This window comes from Dipodascopsis tothii, assembly GCF_038497935.1.
Source record: "Dipodascopsis tothii strain CBS 759.85 unplaced genomic scaffold V1510scaffold_24, whole genome shotgun sequence".
Lineage (NCBI taxonomy): Eukaryota > Fungi > Ascomycota > Lipomycetes > Lipomycetales > Lipomycetaceae > Neoaidaea > Neoaidaea tothii.
The window spans coordinates 182,129-197,314 of record NW_027118008.1 but is presented as its reverse complement, the minus strand read 5'-3'; the positions used below and the strand labels follow the sequence as shown (position 1 = coordinate 197,314).

At 61.3% G+C, this 15,186-nt stretch overlaps 10 protein-coding genes across 10 annotated transcripts; 4 read left to right on the top strand and 6 right to left on the bottom strand.

Annotated features, from left to right (window-relative positions):
* Window positions 1–125: 125 nt before the first annotated feature.
* Window positions 126–1,363, top strand: V1510DRAFT_420119 (uncharacterized protein). The gene has a single exon (XM_066934411.1). It carries the CDS (start codon window positions 150–152, stop codon window positions 1,161–1,163), a length of 1,014 nt encoding a protein of 337 aa, XP_066787857.1. The 5' UTR covers window positions 126–149; the 3' UTR covers window positions 1,164–1,363.
* On the bottom strand, window positions 1,142–2,495 carry V1510DRAFT_420117 (uncharacterized protein). The gene is made up of 3 exons (XM_066934410.1): window positions 2,340–2,495; window positions 2,024–2,308; window positions 1,142–1,992 (listed from the first exon to the last, which is right to left on the bottom strand). Exons 1-3 carry the CDS (start codon window positions 2,434–2,436, stop codon window positions 1,178–1,180), a joined length of 1,197 nt encoding a protein of 398 aa, XP_066787856.1. The 5' UTR covers window positions 2,437–2,495; the 3' UTR covers window positions 1,142–1,177.
* Window positions 2,496–2,635: 140 nt separating this feature from the next.
* On the top strand, window positions 2,636–3,560 carry V1510DRAFT_445849 (ribosomal protein L10-domain-containing protein). The gene is made up of 2 exons (XM_066935715.1): window positions 2,636–2,745; window positions 2,808–3,560. The coding sequence occupies exons 1-2, from the start codon at window positions 2,718–2,720 to the stop codon at window positions 3,473–3,475; spliced, it is 696 nt and encodes a 231-aa protein (XP_066787855.1). The 5' UTR covers window positions 2,636–2,717; the 3' UTR covers window positions 3,476–3,560.
* V1510DRAFT_420112 (putative u1 small nuclear ribonucleoprotein) lies at window positions 3,444–4,948 on the bottom strand. The gene is made up of 4 exons (XM_066934409.1): window positions 4,763–4,948; window positions 4,385–4,637; window positions 4,225–4,352; window positions 3,444–4,193 (listed from the first exon to the last, which is right to left on the bottom strand). Exons 1-4 carry the CDS (start codon window positions 4,763–4,765, stop codon window positions 3,561–3,563), a joined length of 1,017 nt encoding a protein of 338 aa, XP_066787854.1. The 5' UTR covers window positions 4,766–4,948; the 3' UTR covers window positions 3,444–3,560.
* A 372-nt stretch (window positions 4,949–5,320) lies between these two features.
* Window positions 5,321–5,937, top strand: V1510DRAFT_420108 (mitochondrial 54S ribosomal protein mL43). Its single transcript, XM_066934408.1, has 2 exons — window positions 5,321–5,479; window positions 5,522–5,937. Exons 1-2 carry the CDS (start codon window positions 5,411–5,413, stop codon window positions 5,873–5,875), a joined length of 423 nt encoding a protein of 140 aa, XP_066787853.1. The 5' UTR covers window positions 5,321–5,410; the 3' UTR covers window positions 5,876–5,937.
* Window positions 5,938–7,271: 1,334 nt separating this feature from the next.
* V1510DRAFT_367813 (DCP2-domain-containing protein) lies at window positions 7,272–8,067 on the bottom strand (the record flags this gene model as incomplete). The annotated part of the gene is made up of 2 exons (XM_066931321.1): window positions 7,272–7,433; window positions 7,468–8,067. Coding segments are annotated over 2 exons (762 nt in total), but the record flags the coding sequence as incomplete, so codon positions are not given.
* Window positions 8,068–8,722: 655 nt separating this feature from the next.
* On the bottom strand, window positions 8,723–9,581 carry V1510DRAFT_404188 (uncharacterized protein; the record flags this gene model as incomplete). Its single annotated transcript, XM_066932216.1, has 3 exons — window positions 8,723–9,334; window positions 9,368–9,401; window positions 9,436–9,581. The coding sequence occupies 3 exons, from the start codon at window positions 9,579–9,581 to the stop codon at window positions 8,723–8,725; spliced, it is 792 nt and encodes a 263-aa protein (XP_066787851.1).
* A 273-nt stretch (window positions 9,582–9,854) lies between these two features.
* V1510DRAFT_397066 (NADH-ubiquinone oxidoreductase) lies at window positions 9,855–10,445 on the top strand. Its single transcript, XM_066931904.1, has 3 exons — window positions 9,855–9,981; window positions 10,162–10,268; window positions 10,302–10,445. The coding sequence occupies exons 1-3, from the start codon at window positions 9,896–9,898 to the stop codon at window positions 10,388–10,390; spliced, it is 282 nt and encodes a 93-aa protein (XP_066787850.1). The 5' UTR covers window positions 9,855–9,895; the 3' UTR covers window positions 10,391–10,445.
* On the bottom strand, window positions 10,428–11,387 carry V1510DRAFT_420099 (Extradiol ring-cleavage dioxygenase, class III enzyme, subunit B). The gene has a single exon (XM_066934407.1). It carries the CDS (start codon window positions 11,299–11,301, stop codon window positions 10,582–10,584), a length of 720 nt encoding a protein of 239 aa, XP_066787849.1. The 5' UTR covers window positions 11,302–11,387; the 3' UTR covers window positions 10,428–10,581.
* A 392-nt stretch (window positions 11,388–11,779) lies between these two features.
* On the bottom strand, window positions 11,780–13,216 carry V1510DRAFT_367897 (HCP-like protein; the record flags this gene model as incomplete). Its single annotated transcript, XM_066931327.1, has 2 exons — window positions 11,780–12,616; window positions 12,650–13,216. 2 exons carry the CDS (start codon window positions 13,214–13,216, stop codon window positions 11,780–11,782), a joined length of 1,404 nt encoding a protein of 467 aa, XP_066787848.1.
* Window positions 13,217–15,186: the final 1,970 nt, after the last annotated feature.

Below are 15,186 nucleotides of genomic sequence, written 5' to 3'. Positions count from 1 at the left end.
CCGTAGCCTTGATTGGGCGTCCTGACGGAGCCGAGCGCGTCATCGTCTGCGGTAGGTGTGGCTAACGCCCGCCGTGGTGATGGGAGATATAAAAGCGCCTAGGTCCCACCCACACCGACGTCGTTCATAGAGACTCCACTCCAGACACAATGACGAAGGTACTGCTGACCGGCGCGTCCGGATTCATTGCTATGCACGTGCTGCAGCAGCTGCTGGCGGCGGGCTACACTGTCAAGGCGACGGTGCGGTCTCAGGCCAAGGCAGACTTTATCAGCAAGACGTTCGCGGCGCAGGCCGAGAAGATTGAGTTCTCGATCGTGCCGGACATCGCGGCGCCGAACGCATTCGACGAGGCTGTTGTCGGCGTCGACATGGTTGTCCACACGGCGTCGCCGTTCCACTTCAAGGTGACGGACCCCGTGAAGGATCTGCTGGACCCGGCCATGAAGGGCACCCTCAACATCCTCAATGCGATCAAGACCTACGCGCCTCAGGTGACGCGGCTGGTACTGACGTCGAGTTTCGCGGCGATTGTGAACGCGGCCGAGGGCGCATGGCCCGGCCACGTCTACACTGAGGCGGACTGGAACCCGGTGACGTGGGAGGAGGCGACGACGACGACGCCGCAGACGACGTACCGCGCCAGCAAGACGTTTGCCGAGCGCAGTGCGTGGGACTTCATTGAGCGCGAGAAGCCCAACTTCACACTGACGACGATCAATCCGCCGCTGGTGTGGGGTCCGATGCTGCACGAGGCCGATCTGAGCTCGCTCAACACGTCCAACAACATGGTCTACAACATGATCAGCGGCGCGACGCCCGAGGTGCCCGTTGGTGGGCAGACGTCGTACGTGGACGTGCGCAACGTGGCGGCGGCGCACGTGCGCGCTCTGACGACGCCGGCGGCCGTCAACCAGCGCTACTTTGTCGTTGGCGGCAAGTACACCAACTCGCAGGTCATCGGTCTCATCGGCGAGCTGTTCCCGGCCATCAAGGACAAGCTGCCCAAGTGCCCGCCGGGCGTGCTGCCGGCGGGCCTCGACGCCGAGTTTGGCGTCGACGGCTCGAAGGCCACGCGCGACATGGGCATCGAGTACGTCCCGCTCGAGAAGTCCCTGACGGACCTGGTCACGCAGCTTCTGGAGTGGCAGGCCAAGGCCTAGTCTAGATAGATGCATTATGAAGCGTACTGGAGTTCAATGCCAAAGCTCTGCAGCGCGGGCCGCCGCAGATCGGCCGTCGCGCCGACGCTGTAGAGGAAGTCCTTGGCGCGTCCCTCCCAAAGCAGTCTCAGTCCGAGGTTGTTTGTGCTGAGCGAGGCCTTGATGACTCCGGTAAGCGGCCGGACGGCCGGGGCAGGCAGCGCGGCCGGTTCGGCCGACGCCGCCTCGTCGATCGCGACGTCGACGTCGACCGGCTCGCTGTCCGACTCGGTCGCGACCGGCTCGATATGCCGTTGCTGCCGGCGCCACAGCTCGCAGCCGACCGTCAGGTTGCTGGTGTATGAATAAAAGTTGAAGTCGTACCGGCTGGCAAGCGCTGTGTCGGCGCTGGCCCGCACGGCGTACGTCGCCGAGATGTGGCCCATGACTGGGTTTGTAGTGAGTGTCATAGTGAGCGGGCTGCCCGTGTACGAGGCCGTGTTGGTGTACCGCATGGCCGTGGAAACTCCGCCAGACTTGCTCAGCGCAGAATAGAAGACTTCGGCGCCGACACTGAACCGCGACGTGATGGCCGGGTTCGCTACCCGGGCCTCATAGCCGACGTTATAGAGACCACGGAAGCCGAGCAGGGCTTCGTGCGTGTTGTAGATGAGCTCGTTGCACCATTGGCCCACGTTGGTTTGATACTGCGCCATGACCGTGCCGCCGTTGCGTAGCTGGCTGCCGCTCACGCCGGCCACGACCAGCTGCTTCGTCGGCGACAGCTGCCGCACGTAGAGGGCCTCGAGCATGTTGCCGGGCAGGTACACTTTGCCAAACAGCATTGTGTCTGTGGTCAGCGCGGCAGCGCACGCACTCACTCTTGTGGTCCACGCGCCGGCCGCCCTGGATGACCTCACGCATCCACGGCTCGTCCGGCGGCTTGAGTGGTCCAAACAGCCGGTATCCCGACAGCGCGGCCTTGAGGTCGGTGGCCGGCACATCGTTGCCGGTGCTGCTCTCGCCCGTGTAGCAGTAGAAGTACGAGATCGTGCCGTCGACAAGGCCGCCCAGGTTGCGTAGCGAGTAGCTCGACGCTGAAACGGGCGACGACAGCGCCGACACATTCAACGTGACGCCGCGGGGGACCGGAAACTCGAGCAGGTCTGTGGTCAGCGCGGCCGGTGCGGGACGTACCCTGCGACGTGACGGTCACGTTCGAGTACAGGTTGTCCTCATTCCAATTGGTGGCCGCGTAGAACTTCCGCAGCATGTGGTCGAGGTACGTGCGCATCCTGCCGGTGCGCCGTGCCGCTCGATCGTGTGTTGCAGTCCGCCGTGTAGCGGGCGAAGTGACGCGGTGTGGGCTAGTGAGCCGCGCAGCGTGCGGCTCGTGCGGCTGCCACGCGAGCCGCACCCTGTGCGGCGCGCAAGCCCCTGCACCGCCACACATCTCCCACCCGCAAAAATTTTTTTTTGGCTCGCCCGACTTGCCCAGCTCGACCTCTGTGTGTGAGCGTCGACATCAGGATTTAGGCAGCCAGCTCGTGTGCAGCCCCCGAAACATAGCACAAGATGCCCAAGTCCAAGCGTTCCAAGCTCGGTAAGTCCGGCCGCGGCGGTGCCGCGCGCGCCGCCCAGATCGACGATCCGCTGACACCGCAGTCACTCTGACCAAGACGGCCAAGAAGGGCCGCGAGAACAAGGAGGCTCTCGTCGACGAGATCCAGTCGGCCCTGGAGACGTACCAGTACGTGTGGGTGTTCTCGGTCGACAGCATGCGCAATACGTTCCTGAAGGAGGTGCGCAGCCAGTGGAAGGAGAGCCGGATATTCTTTGGCCGGACCAAGGTCATGGCCAAGGCGCTGGGCACGACCGTTGAGTCGGAGTACAAGCCCAAGCTCAGCAAGCTTGCCGCACAGCTCGCCGGCGACGTCGGCCTGCTGCTGACCAACGAGACGCCCGAGACCGTGAAGGAATACTTCGACGAGTACACCCGGTCGGACTTCCCCCGCGCCGGTCAGGTCTCGTCTGTCGACTTCACTCTGCCGGCCGGCGTCGTGTACTCGCGTGGTGGCCAGATTGCCGAGGACGACGACGTGCCGCTCGCGCACTCGCTCGAGTCGACCCTGCGCACGCAGCTCGGCGTGCCGTCGCTGCTCAAGAACGGCCAGGTCGTGCTCGAGAACGAGCACGTTGTGTGCCGCGAGGGCGACGTCCTGGACGCCAAGCAGTCGCGTCTGCTCAAGCTCTTTGGCATTGCCTGTGCCGAGTTCAAGATCCGGCTGCTGGCGTCCTGGGGTGACGGCGACGTCACTGTCTACGACGAGTAACTTTGCATGGATCCCTGTACATTAAGTCGAAAAAGTTTTGTTGTTTCTGGCCTGCCGGCGGTAGTAATACACTAGAGTACATGCGCTACGCGTACCGCGGCCGCTTGCTGTCGCGGTCGTAACGCGAGCTGTAGTGGTCGCCGCGGTCGCGGTCGCGGTGGTCACGGTCACGGTCACGGTCACGGTCGCGGTCGCCGCGATCCATGCCGCCGCGATCCATGCCGCCGCGGTCCATGCCGCCACGGTCGCGACGGCGATCGCCGCCGCGGTCGCTACCGCGGTCGCCACGGTCGCCGCCGCGGTCCCGGTAGTCACGGAATCGGTCGCGGTCGCCACGGTCTCCGTCGCGGTACCGGTCGCCGCCGCCGCGGCCGCCCGGGCCACCGGGGCCGCCGCCGCGGCCGCCAAACCGGTCGCCACCGCCGCCGCCGCCGCCGCGGCCACCCACGCCCCGGCGGCGATCCTCGCGCTCGCGGTCCTTCATGCTCCGCAGCAGCGCGGCCTTGGTGTAATGCCGGCCGCCAAGGCCACCGCCAAGCGAACGCGGCTTCCAGTTCTTCACCGTCCGCCCGCGCTCGACGTCGACCAGAATCCGCCGACCGTTGATGCGCATGCCGTTCGTCTCCTTGTACGCCGCGCGCATCTCCTTCTCGCGCGAGTACACAATGAACGCGTAGCCTCGCGGCTTGTTGGTCTTCTTGTCCTTCACGAGCCGAATCTGGCGTCAGCTGGCGCCTGGAATTACTCACCCGCTCTATGATTCCAAACGGCGAGAACTCGCGCTCCAGATCCTGCTTGGTCACGTCGTACGCCAGCCGTCCGATAAATAGCGTGTGGAATGGATCGCCCTTCACGTGCGGGTCCGACGCCGGGTCCCCTGTCTGTCAGCGGGCCCGCTGCAGCACTTACATAGCTTGATGTTTTCCTTCAGGCGCGCCTCGTGCTTCTTCTTCTTTTCCTCCTTGTGTCGCACAATCTGCTCGCCCAGAGTCTCTGTCGGCTTGTAGTCCGGATCGGGCTTGTTGAGCAGTTCAACAAGTCCTGCCACGCCAGAGATCCGTGCCGTCCGCCGCCGGTCTGGCGGATAGTCTGTAGGCTCCAAGAACCGAAGCGGCGGCCGCGGCGCAAACAGCGCCAGCAGCGCCTGGGGAAGTTTATCCGTCTGAGGGTCAGTCCCGGTCTTGGTGATCACCGAGCGTGGATGGTGTCCGTCTGCGATGCGCCGCAGTCAACGCTGGCAGTCGCCAGCGCCCACCGACGCCTTCGCCGTCGGCATCCATCACTTACCATTCTCTCAAACTGTCCCCTCCTGTCTATAACTATGCGTTCGCTGACCTGCGACTACCGCGCCTGGCTGTGTGGTGTTCAGCGCGATGCAAGGCCACTCGATCAAGTGTATAGCCGGTGAGAATGTTTGGTGAAATTTTGGCGAAGTTTACTACGCCAGCACCAACGTGCTACGCCAAGGGCTGGCAACGCCAATTCGACCGCGACCACGGCTGGAGCAGACAGCACGCATGCCAATCTGGCTGGGACACTTAACGTAGGACAGGACGGGCGATGGTGCTTCAGAATGGAGGCCTCAACTGCCGATATATGCATCTGCGCGCGCGATGTGCACCCGGTATGGGTCCAGTAGACATCGCAGCACGCCGCGGCTGCGCTCCGAGGTCGACAAGCACAATAGACCTCTAGCAGGGCCGGACCAGCGGCTGGCTGCTGCTGCCCGGACAGGACCTGCGCGTGCGGCTCAGACATGAACAGCACAAACATCGTGCAGTTAGTGCATAAACCTCAGTCCATACTAGCTTTCGTCCGCAAGTGCTCTGGCCACCTTCCCTAACGACCACGAAAATTTTTAGACCACAGTTGCTCTCGTCGCCCGTCTCTTGGTTTCATCGTCTCGTTCGTCCCGCTCACTGGCTGGCAGACACAATGACAGTACAGGCAGTCCGTCGCGGACTCTCGGTCTCCCGCAACGGAGTGGGCTCGTTTATCCAGCAGGTACGTACACCGGATTGAGCGTCGGACTGGTCTAACGAGCAGTGCAAGCGTGTCACGTTTCAGTACTGCAACAACGGCGCCAGCTCGCGAGGAATGCGCGAGTACTTGAACAAGAGCCTGCAGGAGTTTGCTGCGGCCAATAAGAACGTCGAGGTCAAGGTCCAGGTCAAGGCCGGTCACCCTATCATCCGCGGCGAGTACATCAACGGACGCGAGAAGGTCATCTGCGTGCGCAACATGACTCCGCACGAGATTGGAACGAAGGCTACGATTGTAAAGGACTCGTCTGGAAACAAGATGCGGCGCATGAAGAACCCGGTTGCATCCAACAACCCCAGTGTCCGCGGAATTTGGAGTCCTTTCCACATTCTGGCTCCGTTCCGTCACCGTGTTTAGACGACTGACCTGCATGTTTGGACCGCATTGTATATAGTATATAAATACCTACACAAACAAATTGTGAGACCTGAGGACGGTTATGCAGACGCGTTGTCGATGGCACCGCGACCGTTCTACGATGCAACGCAGGCCACCCATTCTACAGCGGCAAGAAGCCGCGCACATATATCACGAACCTTTCATTATATGTACAAGCGGCAAAGCCGTGCCATTGAGGACGTGATTTTTTTTGTTAAAAAAAAAAAAAAAAAAAAAAAAAAAAAAAAAAAAGAAAAAAAGAAAAAAGAAAAGAAAAAGCGATGACCAATTCCATCATTCCCTCTATCATGTTCTCCTGTAGATCATTAACCCCATCCTGCCGTTCGTGGCGCGCTCCATGCGCGCCGAGTATGCATAATACAGTGGTGAATGTCGCGTAAAGTGAGTAACAAAACCGATACACAAAACAAGGAACACCAACAAAAGACAAATATGATCAAAAGCATCAAGACCGGTACGACCGTGTCGTAGAAAGGCCGGGAATATCGTAGATTTAGTTGCCTGCAAACTGGGCCAAAAATCCCATAACAGCCTGCTGGTTCTTGTCGTCCTTACGGGGCTCGGCAGGCTTGACGCCCGTCCTCACAACCGGTGGGGTATACGGCGACGGCGGGGCTAGGGGCATATTCATGAGCGGCGGCAACGGGAGATCCGGCGGCGGTATAACATGACCGGTCAGGTAGGCGGGATCTTGCATCGGCTTGAGAGACAGGTCCGACGACGGACCAAGCATCAAAGCCGCCCGCAGCTCGAATTCGGCGACAGGATCCGGTCCACGTTGGCCAGTGGGGGCGCCCATCGGCGGCGGAGACTTGGGGGAAGCACTGAACAGGTCATTGAGCGTGATGCGCTTTCCGTTGAGAGTAGCGGGTGACGGAGCCTGCTGCTGCGGCGGTGACTGGACAGCCACCGGAGACGGCTGGCGCTGAAGGCCAGGCGGGCGGCCAAACAAGGCGGCCATGGCTGGCGGCATATGTGCCGGTGATGTCTGCGGCAAACTGGCCACGGACGGGTGAACTGGAGACATCTGGACCGTGCCAGGCGGGCTCTTCTTCAAAATCGACAGCAGAGACTTGGAGGCCTCGATGTTGGTCCGGGACTGGTCCAGCGAGTGTCCCAGCGTCCACATAGGGTTGCGCGTCTGTACAGGCGGTTGTGCGCCGTCCGCTTCAGGCGTCTTAAAGATGACCTTCTTGAGGGCCTCGGTAGCGGCGGCTAGGGCGGCCTGTTGCTGCTCGCGCGACGCCGTGTCAAGCACAGCGGGGGCCGCCGGCGTCGTGAAGCTGACGTTCGACTCGTCGTAGAACGATGTGTTGAACGACACGTCCGCCTTCTTGTTCATTTGCTTGAGCTCCGGATGCTTGCTATTGAGCCAGCGCCGCAGCAGATTAAGGAAAGGAGCAATCATGTAAAACCGCTTGGCCGAGACGCCATTCGCGTTTGTGGTCGGCTGCTTCTGCTGCAGCTTGTTTTTGGAATATGTCGGCAGCGAGTTGAGCGCAAACCAGTCGACTTTCTGGCGGGTCAGAGGAGCACAGTCGGCAACTTACACTAATTTCCTTGCGAGTCTGAGGCACAAAGTTCGTGTCCATAGGCACGCCTTGAATGATATAGAGACGCACATGCTGCTCGCGCAGCGTGAGCTCAATGTAGTCCTTCTTCTTGAGCAAGCGGGTCACGTCGTAGCCGGTCTCTTCCATCACTTCGCGCGCGGCGCACTCATCGTCCGGCTCGTTCTTGTTGATCTTTCCCTTGGGAAAACTCCAGCCAGACGACTGCTTCCAGCCTTTGACCAGCACGCAGTGGTCCAGCTTGTCGTTGAGCATGATGGCGCCGCGCACCGGCACGCGCGTCTTGTACGTAATAAAATCATCAAAGGCTTGTTCGTGGACGTTACTCCACTTGCGAAGAAGGGGACAATGGGCAAAGATGCGTGCAGAGAAGGCCCGCAGCGACAGCGACGGCAGCTGCGGGTTTTGCTCGCGGATAAAGTCTTCATAGAACCAGTGGGCTTCTTCCACCTGGAAGCAGACACGCTCGACAGATGCAAGCTCTTCCGGCGGACAGTTGATGATGAAACGCACCGAGAGGTCGTCCAGGACCGAGTCTACAGTTTCGTTTGCGAATGTATGCTGTGAGACGATAGGCATGTTGATAGTGACATACGGCTGGACGTTGTGAGTGAGATCAGGCGGCGCAGGAGATGCGCTCGCTTAGATGGCCGGGCTAGCACGCGACCAAAAACACTTAAGAGAGGCGTGCAAACGCAGCCTCCAACGGCGAGGGGAAGGTGAGGGGAAGGGCTTGAAACGCCACCGGCGATCACGAGCGCAAGGAGACGTCAGCAAGGACGTTAGGGGCAGACAGGCGGCGGACACGCGCGTGCTGCTCGGATGAATGCGTGCGAGGCTGGCAAGTTGCGGCAGCGAGAAGGCGCGGAAGACCGTAGAGACAAGCTACTACCGTAGAGGCTGAAATCGGCGCCCAGGTGGTGCGGATGCCAGCGAAAACCTGCTTGATAGTCTTGAGCGACGCGGTCAATCTGGCGCAGCCGTGATGACAGCTGTGGGCGGATGCGTAGGTGTTGCTGACTGAAAGTCGCGGGTGTTTGTTGTATGATGAGCAGCAGACGAGGTTGGGTTCGAATTTAGAGGCGGTGGGCTGGCTTGGGTACGATCACGTTACCGCGGGTACAATCAGCCGGCTCTGACAACGACGCGACCCGAGACGGGTCCACGTGATTTGAAACAGAGCCGCACGTCGTGCAGCTCATTTTATTGTCTAGTGTCCTACGGGCATGTAGACCTACTCGGTCTCCTCGGTCGGCTCGCCGGCGGCGGCCGCGGCGGCAGCGTCGATCTCGGCATTGGCCTCGTCGACAACAGCCGTGACGGTCTCCTCGACGGCCTCGGCGGCGGTCACGGCCTCGGCGACGACCTTTTCGGCAACGACCTCGATCTTCTCCTCGACCTTAGCGTCGGTGATGTTCTCGACCGCAGCCTCGACCTTCTCGGCGACGACCTCCTTGACCTCGGCGACGGCCTCCTCGACCTCGGCGACAACGGCGGTGACGGTCTCGGCGAGCTCGGTCTTGAGCTCGGCAACGGTCTCCTCGACCTTGGCGGTCTCCACATAAACAGCGTTGACGACCTCGTCCTTGACGTCGGCGGCCTTCTCAACGACTTCCTCGACCTTGGCTTCGATGACAGAAACAGCCTCGGCGGCGGCCTCCTGGACCTCGGCGATCAGCTCGGTGGTCGAGGTTGGCGCAGGGGCGGCCTCGACGGCCTCGGGCTCGGCCTCGGCAGCCTCAGGCTCGGCCTCAGGCTCGGCCTCGGGTTCGGCCTCGGCCTCGACGTGGGTGGCGTGAGCAGCATGCTCCTCGTGCGGCTTGCCCGCGTTGGCAATGAGGTACCCCTGCCGTTAGCCCACGCAATTGACTAGACTTACGCCGCCTCCCAGGATGACAAGGGTGCCGGCGAACCTGTCGTTAGCATAAGCTGTGCCATTGGCCGTACCACACAGGATCGAAGATCTTCTCGGCCGGAGCTGGGCCCGCCGAGTACAGGCGGGCGGCCGGCCGCACGGCAGCACGGCGGCCAGCGGAAGCAGCCAGCCGGAGACCGGCGGCACGACGGAGCGGGAACGAGACTCTGGAGAACATTGTCGGGGGATTGTATCGAAGCTCGTCGGAGCGCTGTCGGATAGAACCCGGGGACAGGCGGGTAAGTCGGGAGCGACGCTCAGTGGCCGGTTGCGTTGGCCGGGTAAATTAAACGGTCCCCCTGGGGGCGAGATCGTCTTGGTCTCACGCCCCGGGTAACGCAGCATATCTGCGCCAGCGCCGCCGCGCTTTTGCGCCCGCCGCGCTAGTTTACCCTGACCAATTCCAGCCGTCTATTGGCCGGTTCAGAAAATCTGTTACTCTTGACGTCCACCCGAGTAATCTCACCAGATTGTCAATCGCCAGAACTCGAGATGTCTGCCAAGTACGCGTTTGCCAAGCCGCTGAAGGAGCTGCGGTTCCACTTCTGCCAGACCGGCGAGTCCGGTGTCGGCCTGCGGTAAGTAACGAGGGACGAAAGACACCGAAGATGCCGGCCGGTCGGGCAGGCAGCAGACAGGGCGCAGCGTCCGCAGTCGTGGGCGTGTGCTTCCGTGTGCGCATGCCGTGACTGCTCTGATGGGCTCCCAACAGTCTCTCTGCGTCGCTCGCTCGGCGGACTTCAGGCGCTGACGGTCAGGTCGTTCCTCCAGAAGGCGTACCCGGCCATGAAGCAGAGCAACCCCTCGACTCCGATCCTGATCCGTGAGGCGACTGGCGTCAACCCTGTCGTCTACGCCCGCTTTGGTAAGCATCTGCTACGATGTGGTCTAACAGTAGCACTCGGCAAGGAGACCGCTGTTCCTCTTGTCGGTCTGACCGAGAAGCAGATTGAGACCGAAGTTGAGAAGCTGGTTAAGTCCAACTAGGTGTACAGTATCATATATCGGTGTATTTAATCGACAACATTCATCACACGTCTGACTACGCGCCAAAACGGTACTCTCCCCAGGCAAGCGATCCGGTCTGGGCGGTATAGACGAGCTTGGCCGGCTCGTCATATGCAGCGCCGGCGGCCACGTAGATGGGCAATCTGTCGTCAGCATGTCCGGTCATACACTTACAGATGCTCTTTGGTGGGATGCGCGTGGTGGATGTCCGAGGTGCCGAACAGCTTGATCATGGCCGCCTCGCGCTCCTCGCCTGTGCTGGTGGTGACAGCGGCCGCGAGCGCGTCGTCGAACCGCTTGGCGTACGGCACCTTGCGACCCAGCGTCTGGAACATGTCGCGCAGGTTGTGCACGGTCATGCCCGAGCCAATGATGACCACGTTCTCGTCCCGCAGCGGCGCCAGCGCGCGGCCGAGCGCAATGTGTCGCTCGGGACTCTCGTTTCCAAACAGCGACAGCTGAACGACGGGCACCTTGAGCTCCTGTCCGGGCGGAAAGGCTACCTTGAACGGCACCCAGACACCGTGGTCAAGGCCGCGCTTGGTGGGCAGTGCTTTGATGCCGCTCGCCCCTAGCACTTCCACCACCTTCGAGGCCAGCTCGCGGCTTCCCACGCTGGGGTACTTCTCGCGGTACATGTGGTCCGGGAAGCCGTAAAAGTCGTAGATCAGCTCTGTCAGCTCACCAGCATTGACCTCCACTGACTCGCGGCCGGTCTGCCAGTGTGCCGAGAGCACGATGACCGCCGAAGGTTTGATCTCCTCGACGATCTCCTTTCCGATCTTGCGGAGAGCCCGAAAAGCGCCGCTGTCCGTCGTCGGGTCCTCGTCCGACTGATACATGAACGTCGGGCCGCCGTGAGAGAAGAAATAAACCGGCGCTTTGCTCATGGTGGTGTTTGCCTGGTATTTGTATGCTGTGGTACTAGACGCTGAGGTGCTCACGGTCTTGCGCACGCCTGTCTGTTTGACCGTGCCAAACAGTCCTAGCCAGAATGCAGCCAGTATAGATCCAAAGACGACGCCGATCGAGACAAGATAGTACGTTCTTGCGCTCATTCGGTTTACGGCCAATTGGTGGTGTTGGTCAGGCCCGGCCGCGTATATATATATACGCTGACAGGCGACTGAACGTGTAAGCGATTGTTGCGTGAGCTATTTGCATTTGTAACAGCTTGCTTCGGCTGTCCGGGGCACATCTCGGCTTACGGAATAATGACAAATGCTGGGAACGCCCGATTGTCGCCTAACCCTGAGCCAGCGCCGTCATCTGGGGCACGTTCCTGAGCCGCATTCTGTGCGGCGCGCATCGCCAATAATAAATCCCTTCAAGCTGTAATAATAAAATACAAGACATATCCCAAAATTCCTAGTTCAGTTCCTGCAGACGAGCAAGCGCCTTGGGATGCTGCTGGGCAGCAGCCTTTCCGTACCATCTGCGGGCCTCGAACATGTTGACAGGCGTGCCGATGCCCTTCTCTAAGAAGTAGCCGACCGAGTACTGGGCCTTGGCCAGACCCTTTTCAGACGCCCGACGGGCCCACATGTACGCCTCGTTATTGTTCTGCTCAAGCACCGACGGCGCGCCCGTGAGGTACCAGCCACTGAGGCCGAGCTCGCTCTGGGGCTCGCCCTTCTTGGCCGCGCGGCTGTACCACGCGATACTCTGGCGAGGGTCGATCTGACAACCAAAGAGACCGTACTCGTACGCGGAGCCGACCTTAAACTGCGATGGCATGTAGCCGAGCGTCGCGGCCTTGAGATAGAGCTCAAACGCCTTCGCCTCGTTCTTGGCTAGCGTCTTGGACGCGTCCGAGTTCTCGTACAGATTGGCCAGCTCGTGCAGCGAGTTCGGGCTCTCGACATCGGCCTTGGCTGCTCCACGTTCGAGCCATTGCACAGCCTGTGCCGTGTTCTGCGTGAAGCCAAGCGTCCCGTTCAGGTTGGCCATCGCGATCTTGAACATGGCCGCAGGGTCTCCCAGCTCGGCGCCATGCTTGTAGAACTGGATAGCCTTCTCAATGTCCCTCTTCGTACCCGAGCCTTGCTCGCAGCAGACACCAGCGCGGTACGCGCCCTTGCCGTACTTAAGTTTCGACGCTTTGACGTAGAATTCGTACTCCTTCTCCTTGTTGACCTCGAGCCCGAGCGTTCCGGAGCCGAAGCATGTACCATAGTAGAAAACCGACTCGGGTAGCGGCCGCGACTATTTGTTAGCTAGTTCATGGCGTCCACTTACAGCTGTCGCCAGCTTCTTGACGATTTTTTGTGCCTGCTCGATCCACTTCTTCTGGTTTTTGTACGTCGTCTTTCGGTCGGCGCGTCCGCCCTCGTTCGAAAGTACGATAGCGGCCTCGAGTAGCTTCTTGGCGTACAGTAGCTGGAACGCCGCGTCGTTCTTGCGCTCCTTGGCGAGCCTCTTGAGCTCCTCAAACTCAGCGGGTGTGATGTTCTTGTGCTGAACGGTGACCTCCGGCGGGATCGTGCTCTGGCATGCCTCCAATCCAAGGACAGGTTCAACAGGTTGCTGGACAGGCTGCTGAGCGACAACCGGCGCCTGGCCGTTTCCTCTCTGTGTTGGTTGAGGCACAGGCGCGACCGCAGTTTGTTGTCCGTAGCTCTGCTGGCCAAACTGACCGAGACCATTTGGCGGTGGCACAGGACGACCAGGAACCTTGCCGTTTGTCTTGCCAGGACTCGATTGGGGAGCCTGAGGCGCCGCCACCACTTGACCTTGACCACTAGGACGTCTCTGAGGCCCGGCCGGGGGACCCCGAGCGCCGGGGCCAGGGGACACGCCAGGCATCTGGCCAGAAGCGCCCTGAGCTCCGAAGTAGCCATCTGTCGCGGCCTGGGCAGCAGCGCCAACGCCGGGCTCAACAGGTGGCGGGGGGTAAGCAAAGTCGTCGCGGTCACTTGGCCGTCGCTGGAGAACACCGCGCGGTCCAGGTCTTCCGGAACCATCGTATGAACGGACCTCTGCGTCCTGTCCGCTCGGGCGTCTCTGCAAAACATTGCGCGGTGGCTGTGGCGGGGGCCCACGGAACTGCGGAGGAGGTCCCTGTCCGGGAGGCCCGCGGAGAGGTCCTGCAGGACCAGCTCCAACAGGGCGTCTCTGAGCTGGGTGGCCACGCGGACCACCGTACATGTTGTCTGGGACAGTGGGGCTAGTCGGCGAGTACATCGGGGCGGCTCCGGTCGGGCTGGTCGGACCATCGTTGCGGTATCCAGCCGGTCCAGGTCCGTTGTATCCCCGAGAGTAGCCCTGGCCGTTCGGGCCAGGGCGACCGTTCATCGGGCGCTCGCCCTGGTAAGGGCCGGGGTAGCTGTATCCGGGTGGAGGGCGGCCGTAGCGCGGGTCCAGGTCTCTGGGGGGGTGCTCCTTGCGCGGGCTCGGACGGTCCTGCTCGTAGATCGCAGAGACCTCTTGGGGCTGGAACGACACAGGCCCGTCTTCAGGGTCGGCGAGGTCCATCTGAGGAGGAGCCCGCTCGACGGGATATCCTTCCGGGACAGCCTTCTTAACCGGGCTTTTGGGCGCAGCAACCTCAACGGTCTTGTTTGACCCATGAGGAGGCGGGCCGGGCATGTCGGCTGGCTCGTACGTGTCGCGAACGTCGACTGCGGTCTCCCTGATCGGAACGTCGACATATTCCACGACCTCGCGGTCAACCGGAAGTCCGCCAGAACGGTTGACGGTACGCTGCGACGACGTGGACGGTGTTGCTGACGCGTGGCCATCGCTGTCGTTCGCGTTGGCATCCCGCTGAACGTCTTGGCGAGACCGAAGCGCAGTCCGCGTCGACGGACGGACATAGTCGTTATATCCTTCATCGTCGGCGTCGTTGGCCTCTTCGTCGCCAGCACTTGCCGGTCTCGAGATGTCTGTTTCGCTGTCGGCATAGCTCATGTTGCGTCTGCCATCGAGTCTACCACTCGGGTACGCCTTGTACTCGGCGGCCTGCTCGGCAACGTTGTCGAGGTCGACCTGTTTCATCTTAGCACTGAGAGTCGAGAGGGGAGGTGACATGGGGGTGCCGTCCTCAGATAGGTAGAAGCGCAACACGTCGTCACTCTCCTTAGTGTTCAAAGGATGCAGAGGAGGACGCTGGGTGCTGGCAATACTGCTGGCGCCCGAGACATTGCGCAGAGTCCGGTGGAGACTCTCTGGTTCAACAACCGGGTTTGCCGGACGTTGGGAGTAGTCTTTCGCCGGCGCAGCCTCGGGCGAGTCAGCACGGAGGTTCTTGATGACTGCATGCGGGGACGGGGTAGTTTCGAGACTGACCTGTTCCGAGCCGGTGTTGGGCGAGTCCGAGTTGTCAGAGCTGTATTCATGGACATTGTTGGGCGCCGACTGCTCGTAGTTATCCCGAGATCCGGGTTGAGGAGTGCGCTGAGGCGATCGGCTGATGGGCGGCTCGGGAGCGGCCGGTAGTCTGCTAACGGGAACCGGTGACGGGCTAATGGGCGCGGGCGAACGACTGACCAGGATAGGTGACTTTTTGGAAGTCACTGGCGAGTGGCTAGGGGGGACAGGCGATCGCGCCGTGGGCCGCGGAGACGGCTGCCGAGGACCCGCGGGTGAAGGTGCCCGACCGTTCTGCCGAGGACGGGGAGCGTGCGGGCCGTCAAGAGGTACGTCGTCGTCGGCACCCGCGTGTCTGACAGGTGCGTCAGGAAGAGCCGGGTCGTCGTACACCACCGCGCCGTTGATGTGCGGCGCGACATCCATCTCCAAATAGCCCCCGGTCTCAGGGAGCCCACGATCAGCAG